This window comes from Accipiter gentilis, chromosome 16 (assembly GCF_929443795.1).
Source record: "Accipiter gentilis chromosome 16, bAccGen1.1, whole genome shotgun sequence".
In the NCBI taxonomy this organism is placed as follows: Eukaryota; Metazoa; Chordata; class Aves; order Accipitriformes; family Accipitridae; genus Astur; species Astur gentilis.
In genome coordinates, this window is record NC_064895.1 from 30,145,512 (window position 1) to 30,161,623 (window position 16,112).

At 45.7% G+C, this 16,112-nt stretch overlaps 1 protein-coding gene across 5 annotated transcripts; it reads right to left on the reverse strand.

The window, feature by feature from the left end:
- Positions 1-281: 281 nt before the first annotated feature.
- Positions 282-15,852, reverse strand: HADHB (hydroxyacyl-CoA dehydrogenase trifunctional multienzyme complex subunit beta). 5 transcript variants are annotated; one of them, XM_049818926.1, is made up of 16 exons: positions 15,800-15,852; positions 13,914-13,996; positions 13,485-13,526; positions 11,912-12,011; positions 11,233-11,277; positions 9,852-9,951; positions 8,516-8,603; positions 7,735-7,922; positions 6,255-6,435; positions 5,026-5,147; positions 3,643-3,722; positions 3,503-3,550; positions 2,999-3,086; positions 2,356-2,430; positions 1,687-1,851; positions 282-867 (listed from the first exon to the last, which is right to left on the reverse strand). In XM_049818926.1, the coding sequence occupies exons 2-16, from the start codon at positions 13,978-13,980 to the stop codon at positions 832-834; spliced, it is 1,425 nt and encodes a 474-aa protein (XP_049674883.1). In that variant the 5' UTR covers positions 13,981-13,996; positions 15,800-15,852; the 3' UTR covers positions 282-831. The 5 variants fall into 5 exon arrangements, with proteins under 5 accessions (XP_049674883.1, XP_049674885.1, XP_049674886.1 ...); XM_049818928.1 differs by lacking the exon at positions 15,800-15,852 and adding an exon at positions 15,749-15,773; XM_049818929.1 differs by lacking the exon at positions 15,800-15,852 and adding an exon at positions 15,693-15,700.
- Positions 15,853-16,112: the final 260 nt, after the last annotated feature.

A 16,112-nucleotide genomic window follows, 5' to 3' on the forward strand; every position in this document is an offset into this window, starting at 1 on the left:
TTTTCAAAATGCCAGACACTGAAATTGTGTAATCAAGGTGCCATAGAGAAGCAGGAGTTACCAAAACAGTCTCAAAAGCATTGATTTTGATGATTCACTGGGGCTCTGGAGCTCAAGGTGGGTTCTGGGCAGATTTCACAGCAGCTGTCTCCCATTTCAGAAGGCAGACACCTGCTGCCACCTCAGAGCACACAGCCCCCACAACAAACACCACAGAAACCCTCCCCAACACATTTCAGGTGAGTGGAGGGAAAGAAAAAAACCCAGACTTTTTTTTTTTTTTTCCTGATTTATTGTGGCTAACATCAGTGACACTCATTTGTCAGAAGCAATTTGCCAATTCCAGTGCTGTTTGGACATCGCACAGCAAACTTCCTCCTTACAAACGAGATCAGCCAACTCGGTTTGAACCCGTTTCTGAAAACAGTTATTACTCCCTACAAGGACAGATTAACTCACATCTCAGCCCACCCACCTCCAGTACTTTACATTCTCTTTATCTCCAAACTTAGTCCTCCGTACACAGCTTTGGAATCATTCTTCTCCAGGGGGAGAAACCTTGCTTATTGAAAAGTTACGGTAGAAATCAGATAGGTTACAAGGACGCCAGAGAGACTAAGAACCGCATTAACTTCTGCTCTCCTGGAAGTGGAGTATTTCTTAGAGCGTCTTCAATAGTTGAAAATTACCAGCTGAGTAGCTAAAAGGTATTTACAAAGGCCACCAAAAATCCTTTCCGAGAAGGACTGTATGTATGTTTTTATTAGTGCATTAAAATGGCATTGCCAGGCACGGGACATATGAGTATCCACTCAGCAGTGCCTTGTCCTGTTATTGAGGGTAAAGCTCCACTATCATCGCGTGCCCCTGGAAGGAGACAGAAAGAGAGGAACAGTCACAGAAAAGACTAATTATTACAGACACACACCCAACAAGAGATGCCCATCTCCTGACCATCTTAAAACAAAAGGGGAGATGAAAATCGAGGGCTGATTCACTAAGAGGATTCTGCAGACAGTGGTTTGATGGCTTCAGGACAGCACAGATGTGCTTCAGGCTGGCCAAGACACCAGAGTCCACCCTGACCCAACGCATCAGGCTGTCCTGAGGGCCAAACCAGGAATTCAGGGTGGAGGCAACATCGGGACCAGTGCCCTCCGGTTACAGAGGGCCAGCCCTGCTAGGTCCCCACAGAACTGCCACCAGTCACCACAGCCTGAACCAGGGCTCCCATCTGCATCCTCCAGAGGTGTAGGAAGAGTCTCGTCCCCATTTTTCTTCTAAAGATCTTTCTTCCCGAGGTTAGAAGAATGATCCTCGCAAACCACAATTTGGGAAGTCTTTGAGAGTCACCAAAGGAAACCCTCAGAACATGGCAGAAATCTCTCCTTCCCCTTTTGTACCATACGGGCAGCAAGGGGCTGCAGTCACTATCGCCCAGGAATGATTCCGAGATGGGCTGGAGAGTCTCTAAAGCGGACGAGGCGGAGGGAGCTTGCCAAACCAAGCTGTGATAAGGAGGCAGCCAGCCGAGCCGGAGGGCCTTTGAACACCCAGTACCACGGGACTTCAGAGGTGCCCCCACACCTGCTGTAACTGGAGAGGACTTCACAGTACTGACAGGAGCAGAAATGTAATTACTGCCCCTCTCCAGAGGAACAGTGCCAGACCATGCAGCATCATTACCTGCCCTCCCGCAGCACAGGCAGCAACCAGGCCATATTGTCCTCCCTCCTTCTTCAATCTATGGGCAGCAGTAATTACTAGACGGCAGCCAGTGGCAGCGAAAGGATGTCCCAGCGAGAGAGAGCCGCCCCAGTTATTGAACTTCTCCAGAGGAGGGGCTCCGACCTGCAAGAAAACACACAGGGACACACACACAGTCACCTGTCTGGAAGGAGACTGCTTGACCTACTCACGACAACACCAAACCTGCAGTGGTCCAGGCTGGCCATATAAAGCATTCCTTGGCACATACCAGTGCCTGATGACTGGACAAAATTGTGCTAAACGCTTTACTCTGCTTCACCTGCAGCCAGACAGGTATACCCCGTGCTGTTAGAAAGCATGCAGAAGGACAGAGCCCCTCCCACTGTTCTTAATTCCTTCCTCTCCAACAATTACTATTATGGCTCTAGACCTCCACCTCCTGCTGACAACGGCAATGCCATTGTTCCCAAAGAAACTGCTCACATTGGGATTTGCTAACCCAGAGTTCGAGAAACATTGCTTCTCCTCGCAGAACATAACAAAAGCCCTGCTTTGCAGCACTAGCGTACCCTGCTGCAATGAGGAATTCCATTAATCCTGAAGTTAAACTAAACTAAAGATAAAATCATCCTGACTGTGTCTTACCTTTGACTTTCTGCCCATGCAGTTTTGTGCAAACCAGTCCGAATCCATAGCTTTCAGGTTAGCCAGGATCTGCCCCTGAAAGGGAGGGGAGGCCAACGTTAATAAGGGTAATGGCAGACTCCGAGGAAAGCCTATGGACAGTACTAGCAAATAGGAGATATCCTGACACTAGCTACGGCCACAAAACTAACACAGCCAACTGAAAAAAGCATTTTACAGGATCAGCCCTGTTAATCAATGTTCACTCAGCCTTAGCTAGAAAAAGACGACATCCAATTAACAAGCCACCTCACCACAGTAACACCTGTCCCCAACTCAATTAGTACATGATGTAAAGAAGCGGTTCCTTTCATACAAGCGTCTTGAGAAAGTAAGATTACTTCTTTTTTTTTACGTATTATTTTAGAAGAATCTGTATTCCTCTGGTGACTTCAAGCAATATAAGCCACTCTTAGCACGGATGGTGTCAATGTAAAAATGTTACATATCTAAAATATATACAGTACTTATATTTAGACATAAATGTAGAATCACACCCATCTATGTTTAGCGAAGGTCTTAAGAGCTTTCACCAACACGAAACCAGGTGTCTACAGAATGGCATTTTACAGTTAGAGGCATCCTTCGCGTTCAGAGTACTTACAGCAAAAGCTTCGTGGAATTCAAACACATCGATATCAGCCATGGTTAGACCAGCCTTCTCTAGCACTTTGGGAGTAGCGTATGTTGGACTGAAGAAGAGTTAAGAAAGAGAAGTCTTGCATGAATATGTTTCCACACACCATCCTCCTGTTCTTCCCCAGCAACCCACGTTACATTCCTTCTCTCTAGGGTTCGCAGTACAGCTCTCTGTCTGTCCCACTCCAACTGAAACACTACCTCAAGTAACTACTGCTAGTACCAACATGCTGAGGTGCTTCCCAACAAAGCAGGGTGGGTATTTCTGGCACAGCTGCTCTCCCATGTTAGCCACCACCCCCCTCCTGAGTCACACCCCACACACCGGCTCTCACACCTTTGCGAGAAGGCCTGAAGAGATGTACTATCTCGTGAGAGACTTCCCAAAAAACCCAAACATGTAATGGCAAGTCAAGGCTGTTGTGCTAGTACGGACTGTTAGTGGATGCTCTTGATCGTCATCACCTACCCCAGTAGCAGCTGATCCTTTGGATCCTGGGACACATACACAAAGTCCCTGCACAGGAGAAATGCCATTAGTAACAGAAAGAGGAGCAGAAGGAAGCAAGAGCTGACTTCAGAGACCACATAGAGCAGTCCCTTTTTTACCTTAGGTAGGCCTTTGGTTTGTATCCCATTGCCAGAGCCTTCTCCTCAGACATAAGTAGAACTGCTGAAGCACCATCTGTCTGAAACAGGAAGACAAACCCTGTGAGGTCACTGCCTGAAGAATAAGCACACCCTGCACACAAAACGAGCCTGAGAGCCCTCCTGCAGAGCAGCTGGCAGGAGAGGACCCAAATATAACCAAAGCTTCCAGGACATCCCCGTGCGATGGGACAAAGAACATGCCTGTATGATTGAGCCAATGGATCGATAGACAGATGGTGTCTGAATGATGTTAGCACATGTATCGCTGAAGCACTTCCTTACAATCCAGACCCACAACTCCGCCTGCTTTCAAACAGGACAGAGAGGCCTAAAAGCCCTGCCAGTCCTGAGGACAAGCTGGTTACCCCAAAAACTCACCTGTCTGCTCAGCTCCATTCCAAAACCAGAGTACAATTCTGGGGTAACATAAGCCACAGGCTCACCACATTGCAAAAATGAACATCATGGCTTTGGCACATGACCACTCATTTCTGGGGTAATAGCCTAAGCTGGCATACAGACCTGTGGCATAGAGCACACCAACAGCATTTCAGCTGTTCCTGACACCAAGGCTGTGGCATTACCAGGCTTTTCTAAGTTCCAAGAACACTAAGGAATAAATAGCATTGCTGCTGAAAGAGCCCCAGCAGTCGTTACTTGCTTCCTTTGAAGTGCTCATCACAAACTGTGAAACAGCCTTTTAAACACACAAGAACCTGTCAGGGCTGCATGCAGGGATAAGACAGTCACCTCGAGCCCTCTGCAGGAGACTTGCAGTGGCAATCACCTTCTACTGGGGCTCAGATACACCTCACCTAATTTACACAACTACCTTAGACTTCAACATCTAAAAAAGCTTCCTTTAAAAGCACTAAATACAGAAAAAGAAGCATATGCAGAAGAGAGCTAATCGTAGATGTGCTACAGAAATCTCTCCTTCCCCTCTGTGGATTACAGGGTGAGCCTTAAAGTGACAGATTTAGACTAAAACTACTAACTTCTAGACTTACAATGTGATCAATCCCATCCTGGGACAGAATTTCTACATGTACCTTTGAATGACCAACCCTCACAAGGCAGCTACAGAAAAGCAAACAGGTAAGACAGACCAAAACTTCAGGGCTTTAGTTATTGATTTTAAAATGAAACAATCCAGTACCCAAGTTCACCAGATTATAATACAGTTCAAAGTTACCCTTGAAAAATCCAAAAGCAGGTGATGTCACAAAGGAGACAACTCATTCCCACAGATTATACCAGCTTGACCTACATGCTATGGGAGGCAGAGGGTAAACCAGACAGTTTTCCCCTCTGGCTCACAGTGATGGGAACACGCATTACCAGGAAGGAGGAGTTGGCAGCTGTGACAGTTCCGTATGGCTTGACAAAAGCTGGCTTCAGCTTGCCCATCTGCTCCATTGAGGAAGGACGGATCCCATTATCTTTGGTAACTGTATCTTTGCCTGTTGATGAAAAAAGCATATTTAAACTATGAAAGTCAGCAACATACATGAATTTGCACATCAGGAGTCGGGGGGGGGAGGGGGGGGGAATTAAAATATCAGAAAACTGTGCTTTTTATGACAAGTGGGAGGAGAAAAAAAGGGAAAATCCATTCATGGTATCAGGATATTTAACATGGCTAAAAAGCAGTGCTTAAACATTTAAGCTATATTACTTTCTCTCTGAAGACTGCAAAAATGAAGCGCTGCAATTGATTTAATGTAAGAAAAAAATTACCACATGGAAAACCCAGTTGATAAAAGACTTTAAATTCAGATTATAAAGCCTAAATTGGAGAACTAGGCCTAAATCAGTATACATTAATGTGCCAAGTTTTGAGGAAGCAAGAGCACTGGGAAGAACCAAACATATGCATCTTCAACTATACCAACTGCTTAAATAAGCCGGTTAACAAAGAGTACCAATTTCAGTATAAAGACCATGTGTAACCATGGATCTACAAAAGTAAGGTCTCTCTAGGAAACTAACTATAGAGTAAGTGTGCCCCAAATGAATAGGTATTACACCAAAGTGTGTCCAGTGGCTGATGGGGGATGAAGGTAGAAATCAGGCCACAGAAAGGACAGCTTCAAGTTTCTCCCCAAATTGTTTCATATCAAAGCACTGACTGTGGGGCCTGGTGGAGCCCACCAAGCAGAATACATTTCAGGTCTTCCTATCCAGCACCTGATCTATCAGGCCAGGATTTTATTAGGCTTTCTATTTGTTGTTAGTAGCTTGGGGTATAAAGACAGGTTCGCTTGCCTGGCTGAAAGAGCAGAGAGATTTTTGGTCTAACCATTCCGATTTTCCTTGCTCTAGTAGCACAAGTAGGAGGTGGGTGCAACAAAATCTAGATATGTTTATATATTTTGACATGCATGTTTAGAAACATGCTTCTATGTCAGTAGTTTTCCAGGGAGAAACAGACACCATTTCAAAGAGTTAAAATTTGTATCAGATACACAGAACATTATAAATCTGACCCCAGTACTTCCCCTCCTTTTCTAAATAAAATATTTCTTTATTGAACCAGTGCATGCTAGCAATGAAACGTGCACTTTTACCTGGCACTTTGAAGGGTACCACATCCAGTAGCAAGCCTCCATCCTGGGCTTTCTTGGCTAGTGTGTGTGAACGGAGGGCATACTCATCTTGCTCCAAACGGGAAATGCCAAAGGCGGCAGCCAAACGATCGGCAGAGTGCCCCATAGTCTCGCTGGTTGAGAACTCTGCCACAGCTGGGAGCTATGAAACAGAAAAATAAAGTCAGCACATGTAACTGCCAGCTCTGGGCAGTTAGATAAAGTTCAGAAGTTGGTTAAGCCCTGCACAGTCAGCCAGCGAGGCCCTTCTGTTTATTAAGTAGAGCAGTTAATATTAGAGCTATGCAATTAACACATGGTAACCATACCAGAAGTGACTTGGTCAACATATTAGAGGAACCATTGCTTTCAAAGATTTTAGGAAAACAATGGATAAAAATGAGGTCCAGACTGCTGCTTACTCCAGGGGTTCAAGAACTGTATTGCCTTTGCACATGCAGCTGCCCTGTGCATTTAATAAGGACTCCCCTACAGATGGTGACTGGACTTTTTGGGCTAAGGTGAAACAACACATCTGGGACCTTAAAACTCCTTGTCAAATACCTCTACGAGCAAAACCAGAGACAGCAGGTGATTTCAGCTTAGCTTTTGTTCTTCCAGCAGCACGCAGGAAATCCTTGCATGCATTTCAGTCCGCAATTTTCATATCTTATTTGGACTTTGGATCTCATCTCTGTTGTACGTACACTGTGCTTCACTGCACTCACGCTAAAGGCAGCCAGCAGTGGCAGAGACGCAGATAGCTTTGTTGTGAAGAGCTCAGTAGTGGTGAGGAGGGAAGTGCTTTCCCTTCTCTTCACCAGGTCGTAATTCACCTCTCTCATGACCTCCAAGACAGAGAAGAGTGGCTCCCTCTACAGCAGGCTCCTGACATGAGCCAGCAGACTGCAGATTTGCATCAGGGCCCAAACATGGGAGCTGAACACATTCAGCACCTGGCAGGATTTGGCCAGGAACAGTAATCATAAGGCATATTTAAGATGCATTAATCAAACAACAATTATATTAATACACTGAGGATATTCCTCTTTGATATTAAGCATGTTACTTCTATTACCTAGGAAACAAAAATCCTTCTGACCCTTTAGGACCCTTGCAGAATTTTTATATTTAGGGGGAAAAAGCTTCTACTTTTGTAGACTCCAGCACAGTTTGTCTTGGAGTTGCAGGAGAGGGAGGTTTTGATATAAGTTAGGTTTACTGAAGACCAACATGAAAGAAGACAAAACGGAAAGTCAGGAATGCTATGAGAAGCATTAATCAACTGCAGTTTTAACCTAAAGCACAGGACAAAGTTGCGGTAAAAGCAAGCCACAGGCAGCCACCTTACCCTTTTTAAATCCTCTCCACTGAGGCTAAAAAAATTACCTAAGCCAACTTGTCTTACACCTCCTTATAAAACAGTTTAGCTAAATATCTAAATGCCTGGAAAAAAAATTACCTCAGGAGCAAAGTAGTCAGGGCGAATTTTGGAAATCAGGGAGAGCTTTTGGCCCAAGGTTTTGGCTCGGTTAAGAGTCAGCATAGTCTTCCTCATCTTCCTACTGTGACGAATGGGAACATCTGACATTAACTCCACACCCCCTGCTACGACGACATCGCACTGTCCAGCTGCAATCATACCCACACCTGCAGAATGAGACAGAGTTTCCCATGAGAGATGCGGGGAGAAGTGACACTTACCCCATCAGTGCCTTGGACACTACCACATTTTATTTCCTTCTCCAGCCTCTGGCTTTGGCCAAGTTACACAATACATGCTTAACAGAGACTGAGCAGGGTGAACAGACATTTTCTGAATCATACAAGTTTTGTAACTTTGCTTCCACTTCTCTTTTGTCACACGCAGCAGTTGGGAGAATATCCTCAGCAATTTGAGACAGTAACCAGCTCTCAATTTTTTTTCTCTGTTTAGCCTACGTCAAAGATGAAAGTAGCCTGAAAGGCAGCAACTTCCTTATCACTATGTAGTCTCTCCTCCCAAGCTAACATGCACACTGAGCACAGACTATTGCTGAATGGAAAGGGTGTCAAGCTGCCGGCAGGTCTACAGTAGGCACATGATTCGTATTATAGTTTGTTGGTTCAAAAATTTTCCTTCCATTCCAGAATGTCTTCAGATGCTTACTTATATTCGCTAAGCAGTGCAAGTTAGATGAGTGAGGTAGAGGAGTTGCTAAGCTCAGTCTCAAACCCACAGCTTGTTCTTCCAGCCAACATACCTGTGGTCATAGCCTGGTTTGAAGAAATGCAAGCCATGGTGACTGTATGGGCTGGAGTTTTGTCAGAGAAACCCGCTCCCAAGGCAGCCTATGAGCAACAAAGAATGGTTGTTGAAACCTACACCTTTTGCTCCACAGGGTCAGAGCTACTTTCTGCCCAGAAACACACCTTTCCAGACTAAAGGGACAAGAAGTACATCGAGTTTTCATTCAGCCAATTACTGCAGCAGCTCATCCCCTCCCTAGACTCTGGGAACAGGAGGAGATGGCAGCTGCCCAGGCTCTCAATCGCATTATGCAGACAGTCACTGGTCCCCCACCCATTACTAAAGGGACAAATCGATCACACACCTCACAATTTCAAAAGAGCTTCCAACTACTTGACATCATCTTTGCTTCACATTATTTGCAAAGGCAGCACGTGAAAGTAATTATTTAGACCCCTCAGTACAAGGCACTGTGATTTGCTTTACACAGAACAGAAAACATTTCTTGCAGTTCAGAATGCAGCATCTTGTTTGACCCAGCTGAGAGCACAGCCTCCCATCATGGGAGAACTGCTCACAGCAAGACCTTCCCTAGTTGAAATGTGGCCAACTAGTTTAAAGTTCAACAGCTGTTCCCAAGTTAAAATTACACCACAGCCTCATCTGACCAGCAGGTGACCAAAGCAAGTATTTGTATAGACAAGGCTAAAGCTGCCGATGGAACTGGAGAGCCTCATAACCTCCTAAGTCTTCCCAGCCCAGGTTACATCATGGTTTTGCCCAGTTGCAGAGAACAACAGCAAAGGCTCTGGGTTATAGAAAATCACATGCTGCCTCCGTAACATTCCTTCAGTAGACCAGCTTCTTTCTGTGTATAATACACAAATTGTGTTTTCTGACTGCCAGAAAAGAGGGTAGCTAAGCTACTCCTTTTCAAATCATTCACGAGCTGCATCTGATCAGCCAACTAAAATAAATAAATACCACAGTAAAGCAATCATATCACAGCATGCTCTGGTCCTCTCAAGTACTTTGGACAAGCCAGCACGTGAGTCCAACTGGTAAAGAGCTGGGTGGTCAGCAATCGTTAACAAAAGCTTCCCTTTCAGGGAAGAATCAAGCGGAGGCTTCACAGCACTAAAATGCACTTGATCTATGGCAGATTTCAACAGGAGGCAGAGCCCCATACAGTTATTTGACAGACAATACTGCACAACTAGTTCATATTCACAAATCATGTTTAAATGAATCATAACGCTGGAATTTTTTTTTTTTTTTTGCAAGGGTTTGTCATCTTCATTCCAGTTGCAGAAATCAGACTCGCAGGGGAAATGCTGCATGTAACTCACCTCTCTGGCAACATTACTTGTTTTCACCTCCTGGATAACTGTGCCATAAACAATGTAATCAACAACATCCCTTGGGACACTGGTCCGGTTCAGCAACCCCCTACAGAGAAGGTGAAAACAAACAGAATTTGCACCATGTAAGCAATAACCTTGTCACAGTCCTCAAACATCCTCTTTCCGCCAGCTTGGCTGGAGAACAAGGCAACAATGGAGCCCAATCTTCTGCCCCTAGTTCAGAAGAAATCTTGTGTGCATATGTACTTAATGAAAAGTGTAATTGACTATGGATTGCAAATAATCATGGTGATAATATCACAATAAATGATTACATAATTTCATGAAAGCAACTACTCTAGCTCTGCCTCAGCCCCGAAGCAGTTGTTAGTATTTTGCCCAGTTTGGAGTATTCTGACATCAAAATTAAAGGGAGAGAGCCTTAAGAGATAACAAAGCCAATCACCTTCAGTGTAGGAACATGTAAAACTTCAATAAAGACATAGAGAAAATAAGCAGTGTGTTTTCACAGTTCATTAGAAAACATACTGCATAACTTGCCAGAACATCTTGACAAACACCTTTGCTGTGCAAATCCCATTGCAGGCAGTCATTTAAGGCAAATGGGATTCAAATGTAATTTCATGTGCTACAAAGTGCCACATAAAAATTAAACTAAAGGCACCTCAGTCAATAACTTCTCTTCCACAGAACACTAAAACCTCCTCAAAGTCCAGGACATAGCCCCCATGCACGACCAACACACTGCCTGTCAACCAATTAGCCTGCCTTGGCTAACCGTGGCATTCAGATTTGGCATGACCACACCCAACCTCACCATCTTTCCTTAGGCCTTGAAATCTCTTTCCCCCCTTTGGTAAAGCCTTCTCTCTTTTCAACGGCACTTTCCCCTGCTTCTCAACAAAACAAGCCCACTGCTAATGACCTACAGCTTTTGTCAAATCACTACAGAATGGGAGGGACAGGCAAAATGACAGAATTAGCTTGTTATTCTTCTTGCCACTTAGTTTTCTCTGCATTGCCCAGATTGTTTTTCCCACAAATTGTAAGCACACCTCAACAGTAGCTACAATCTCTGTATTTAGAAAATAACAGTCGGAATTAAAATTAACTAAAATTTGTCCAGGAGGACAGCAATGCCATCTTTTTGTAACAATATACTTTAACACAAGCCTATTGTAAACCCTACTGCTTAAGCCACCTACCAAGGTGGTGGTAGACCATGAAAAATGAAGCACCAGGATTGTATCGTTCAGAGACAAAGCTAGAGCCTTGGCTTTCAAATCTGTTGAAGCCACGGTACCAACATTGGGACCCCAGCAGTTCAACGAGTTCTCTGGGCCCTTCTAGTATTCAATTTACTTACTGCAGTGCTGCTCTTGCTAAGTCATGTGGCATAAGATCTGCATACCTGGAAGTTAAAGAAGAGAGGCAGAAACTTAGGAGTGTCAGAAATGGATACAGAATGTCTACTTTACCACTGTAAGCGCCCATCAGCAGCAAAGAACTAGTGACACACCAGAAATGCTTCACTGCATTTGTAATCAAACATTTCATACCCCAGGTTGAGAAGACTATCTGTGTATAGGTCAGCATACAATCGCTGTATAAAAACACTGAAAAGCGGCAGTACCAGAATAAAGAAACCCTCTACCCATCCTAACTAAGAATTCAGTCTGGTCCTAATTCAGCTGTGAATTTGGTGACCTAACAGTCTAGTAAGAAGAGTCTACAGCAGATTCTCTGCACCTGTCCTACTAGTTTTGTGACACTTGTTGCTTTATTGGCTACAGATTCACCAACAGCTTCCTCTAGATATGCAGCATAAATCCTCATTCTTCTTAGAATTCATATATATGGACAATCTTCTTCAAACCATGTGTTTTCATTAGGTAAGCTGGAACAACTGTAGCAGCCTAACTCATTGCTACTTCACTACTTTTAAGCATAACTACATCAAGAAGAACAAGTAAACCAACTTTTTTCACAGCAAGATTCTACTATTAACTAAGTCAACATGCATTTTCTTCTTATTTTATACTTACGAGGTGCCAGACTGCAAAAACGGAATACGGACACCCTCTACCACAACAATATTCTTCACACCACTTTTGGCTAAGGTCTTCTTACTCTTAGGCTGGACTGCTAAGAGAGAAGGGATGTTAACAAGAATACCAGTAAGCTTAAAGTAAGACCCCATAAAAACTACTAGAAAACTAGGGAAATGGTTCTGTTCTGGTGCTTAAGTCAAAAGCAGAGTTGGTAGGACACCTGAGCTATAATCTTGTCTCTGGCTAATTATGTGACCTGTTGAAAATGATTTAACAACTCAGTACATCCCCCATCAGCAGAGAGATTCATCTATAGCTACAGAGACAAAAGTACAGCTGAGAACACAGGCACATGACTCCCAGGCTCTGTTACCACTGACAAGAATACTGCAGGAAGACATACCTCAAAATGCCATACAGCTTACAATACGAATGAGGTGGACCAAATTCAAAGCCTGAGTAAGATCTCTCACTTGGGGAGCAGCAAGGACTGCAAACAATAATCCACCTTCCACAGTAACTGCCTATGTATGTGCTTTTACTGCACAGTAAAGGTGAGATAATTCAAGGTAAATCAAAACACAATTCAAGAAGTCAACTAACTTTCAATCCCATAGGAAAGTAGTAGCAAGAAGAGCACATATAGTTGCTGTGGGTAACTTGCTACTTCTCCGTAAGGTGTCCGAGCATCTCAGGTTCAAGATAAAGCATGCCATGATAAAACATCGTTCAACGAGCCACTGTCAGAGCTCTTCTGGAGTGATGATTAACAAACAGTTCAGTAAGAATTTCCTAATCCAATAAGGCCTGCAAATCTTAACGAGCATATACGGCAGCATGGGGCAGCTCCTTTACAAGCAGGAAAAGGACAAAGACATGTAAAAGCAGATTAAGTCCAGCTAAATACTCAAGCAAGCACGAGCACCAGGATGAAACTCCAGTACTGTTCTTGGGTTATAGAAGACTCTCTGCTCAAAGCCAAGGAGATGAGGAGGAGCTTCTTTCTAGGCCAGTTTCCAAAATCCAGGCAGCTCAAAGCATTAGTCACCTAAGCAACCCCCCGACAATGAAGCCCAGAATGCCAGATCACCCCCCCAGCTCACTATGGGCCACAGCTAAAAACCCACGTAACTGTGTGTGCTCAGCAGCTCTGCCAAGACCTGAGCCTCTTATTGGTCTCACTGGACTTCAGAGCTAATTCCACAAGCTTCTCCTTGTCAGGGACAATCCCTTCCCCTCTGGGCAAGCAATCTGGTTATGCCCGGACAGCTTATAAACCCCAAGCTTAGCCTCTCTAGATTCTAGAAATAGCAATCAGGTGACAATGGGGCATAAGCTGTGGACCGGGCATAGCTGCTGGGAGCAAGGGGCATTCAGAGGTTGAGAGGACTCTGCTGCAAACAGTGGTTTGCCTGTGGTTTTATTTGTTTGCAACTTTCTTGAACCAAGGCTGTCTGCACTGTATTTCTGAGATTTATGTAGAATAAGACTCTGAAAAAGGGAGGCAGCTTCAAAAATAGTCTTCTCTAGCACAGACCCACTGAGATTCCTAGTGGGTTTGCTTTACCTGCAGCTTGTAACTGCGAAGAGCAGCTGAGCGATCGAGCAACTGAAAAATAAGAAACAAAAAAATAGGGTATGTCAAACCTGAAATGTTAAAAACATTCCTAGTTTCTGTAAGAACTGTTAAAAAAATAAGATAATGTCGTAGTAAGACAACTGCACCTCAACATCTGTGAGATATTTTTTAGTTTAGTCTGTTTGTAAAAACACAGTTCGTATTACCCATTAACATAAGATTCCTCCCACATCTGATGTGGTAAGGGACAAATATGGCAACAATGGAATTAGTTATTTTAAAAAAAAAACATTGTAATCTTTTTTAAGATGACAACAGAACAGATATTCAGATACAAGCATCCATTCCAAACCCAAAACTTAAACCAGAACTTTATACCTACCAATTCAAGCTTTTAATAAATATAAGGATACTTACAGATCCTGGCAGCCCATGCTGAGGAAGCAGGGAGGTTTCTGATGGCATGGGTCAGCATGGAACTCATTTTGATATCTAGAGAGCTGGAGAAAGACTGATATTAGTCCAATCTGCTCTATTCAGAACAATTTCAGGGGAAGCGATCTGCCTGCTTCACACAGAGCCAAAAAAGCAAAGAAAGAGAAGACACTCCAAGGGCAGCAGCACAGCGAATTACTTCCTATTACACTTTTTGAACAGCATCTAACACACAAGGAGTCTGGCTTACAACTGTGGCCTGCAAATGTTCCTGTAAATAAATACTCAACTCCCCAGTGACCCAGAACTGTACTAACAACAGCCAGTGCAGTTTTCAATTCCCTTCCCAATAACTGTTCCACCACTTCCCCACTGGAAAATTGTCCCAGTGCCCAGCCAATCTTGCTGCCAGCGTGACTCTCCTGACGTGCTCTCCTTGGCACAATTTCATGCCACTAGCCCTCGTTTTAACCGTTGATACTAACCTCAGTAACTTCTGTCACGTATCCCCATGGAAAGCAGAATAAGTTGGTATCTGCTACCCCCAAAACTTCCTCTGTAGCTTTCCCAAAGCTCATTCTAAAATAGGGTTTCCCTAGCAACAAATCCTCATCTGCAGTTTTTATTGCCCAAGGCAAAAAATGGTCCTCACAGCTCCACTTCTTTGGCTACTTGGTAGCAACATTCACCTCACTCTCTCACGCTTTTAGCATTCAAGCTAACAGCATTCTCTCTCCCAAATACACACGCTTTCCCTAGAGGGTTAGGGAAACACCTGCAGCCCCAAGACCAGCCCAGCCAGGTATTGCAGCACTCTACAGCTTCGCAAAACTCAGTGTAAGCTGCCAGCCACCCTCTTCCACTTTTACATCTCACACCCTACAGCTCTGCACCTGCAACATGCCATGCAGCATTCCTCATTCCCCAGCCCACTCCGGCTACGCTGGCATCCCACAAACCAAACCTAGGCTCCTCACATCAGTAAAGGTCCTCAAAACAGACATCCTTCTACTTTTCCTCCATGGTACGCTTCGTGTCATCTCTCTGCAAGAGCGCTCTTCCTCCATCTGTGCCGAGCTCCCTCCACATACCCGATCAAAGCTTTTCCCCAAATCTTCCTGGCCCAACTGAGAAAACTGTTCCTCTCCAGGTACCCAAACCAGACCCAGACCCTGCAGACTGCACAGCCGCTCTTCCTCACAACGCACCCACTGACCTCGCCCCCCCACAACGCGTGCTAGCCCCGTTTTCAACAGTCAGCTGCTCCCCTGGCACCCCAACGAGACAGCCCTACACACACACACACACAAATCGATCCGGCCAAAGCTCCTTCCAGACCCTGCAGCATCAGCCCCACTTGCACAACAGCCCCTGCCCCCCTTCCTCCCTCCACACATGCAACACCCCGACCCTTGTACACACCGCAACACCTTTCAGGCACACACACTCACACCCTACACAACCACACCCTGTACCCACAGCGCAAACAAGCTACAACCCACACACACACTACACACCCACTCCTCCTCTTCCTCACCCCCCCCCCCCCCCCCCCAATACCCGCTCCTCACCCCCCACGGTCCACAGCCACCGCGCGCACACATTTCTCGGCCGCACACACGCCACGAACGGACACCCCCCCCGCCCCCGTACAGACTCACGGGGCCTCACACACCCCACCAGACACCCCACCCCCACCACCCCCCCAAAATTAAGCAACAACCCCCCCATACACCTCCCTTCACACACACCACAACTCACCACCACACTTCACACCTCCCTCACCCCACCCGGGACTCCAGGACACGGACACATACCCCACACTACCTCAGCAGCCCCCCCCCCCCCCCACCAAGCCGCCCACTCACCTCCGCCAGCACCCAGCACCCCCCCCTCACACCGCCGCCACCACCGCCCGCCGCGCCGCCACTCAGGAAGGGCCCCGCTCCCGCCCCACCTTCCGGGCCGCCTACCCGCCCGCCTGAGGGACTCAGCCCATTCCGCAGCCCCCTGCCCTCGTTCTCCCGCTTCCCCGCCCGCTCCTCTCGCTCGAAGTGAATGAGAAACGTCCGAGACGTCGCGGTGAGCGGAGGAGAAGGAGGGGAGCGGAAAACGGCGGCTGCGGGGAGGACAGGCAGAGCCGCGGGCAGCCTCGGGCGGGGCGGGGACGGCGGAGCCAAG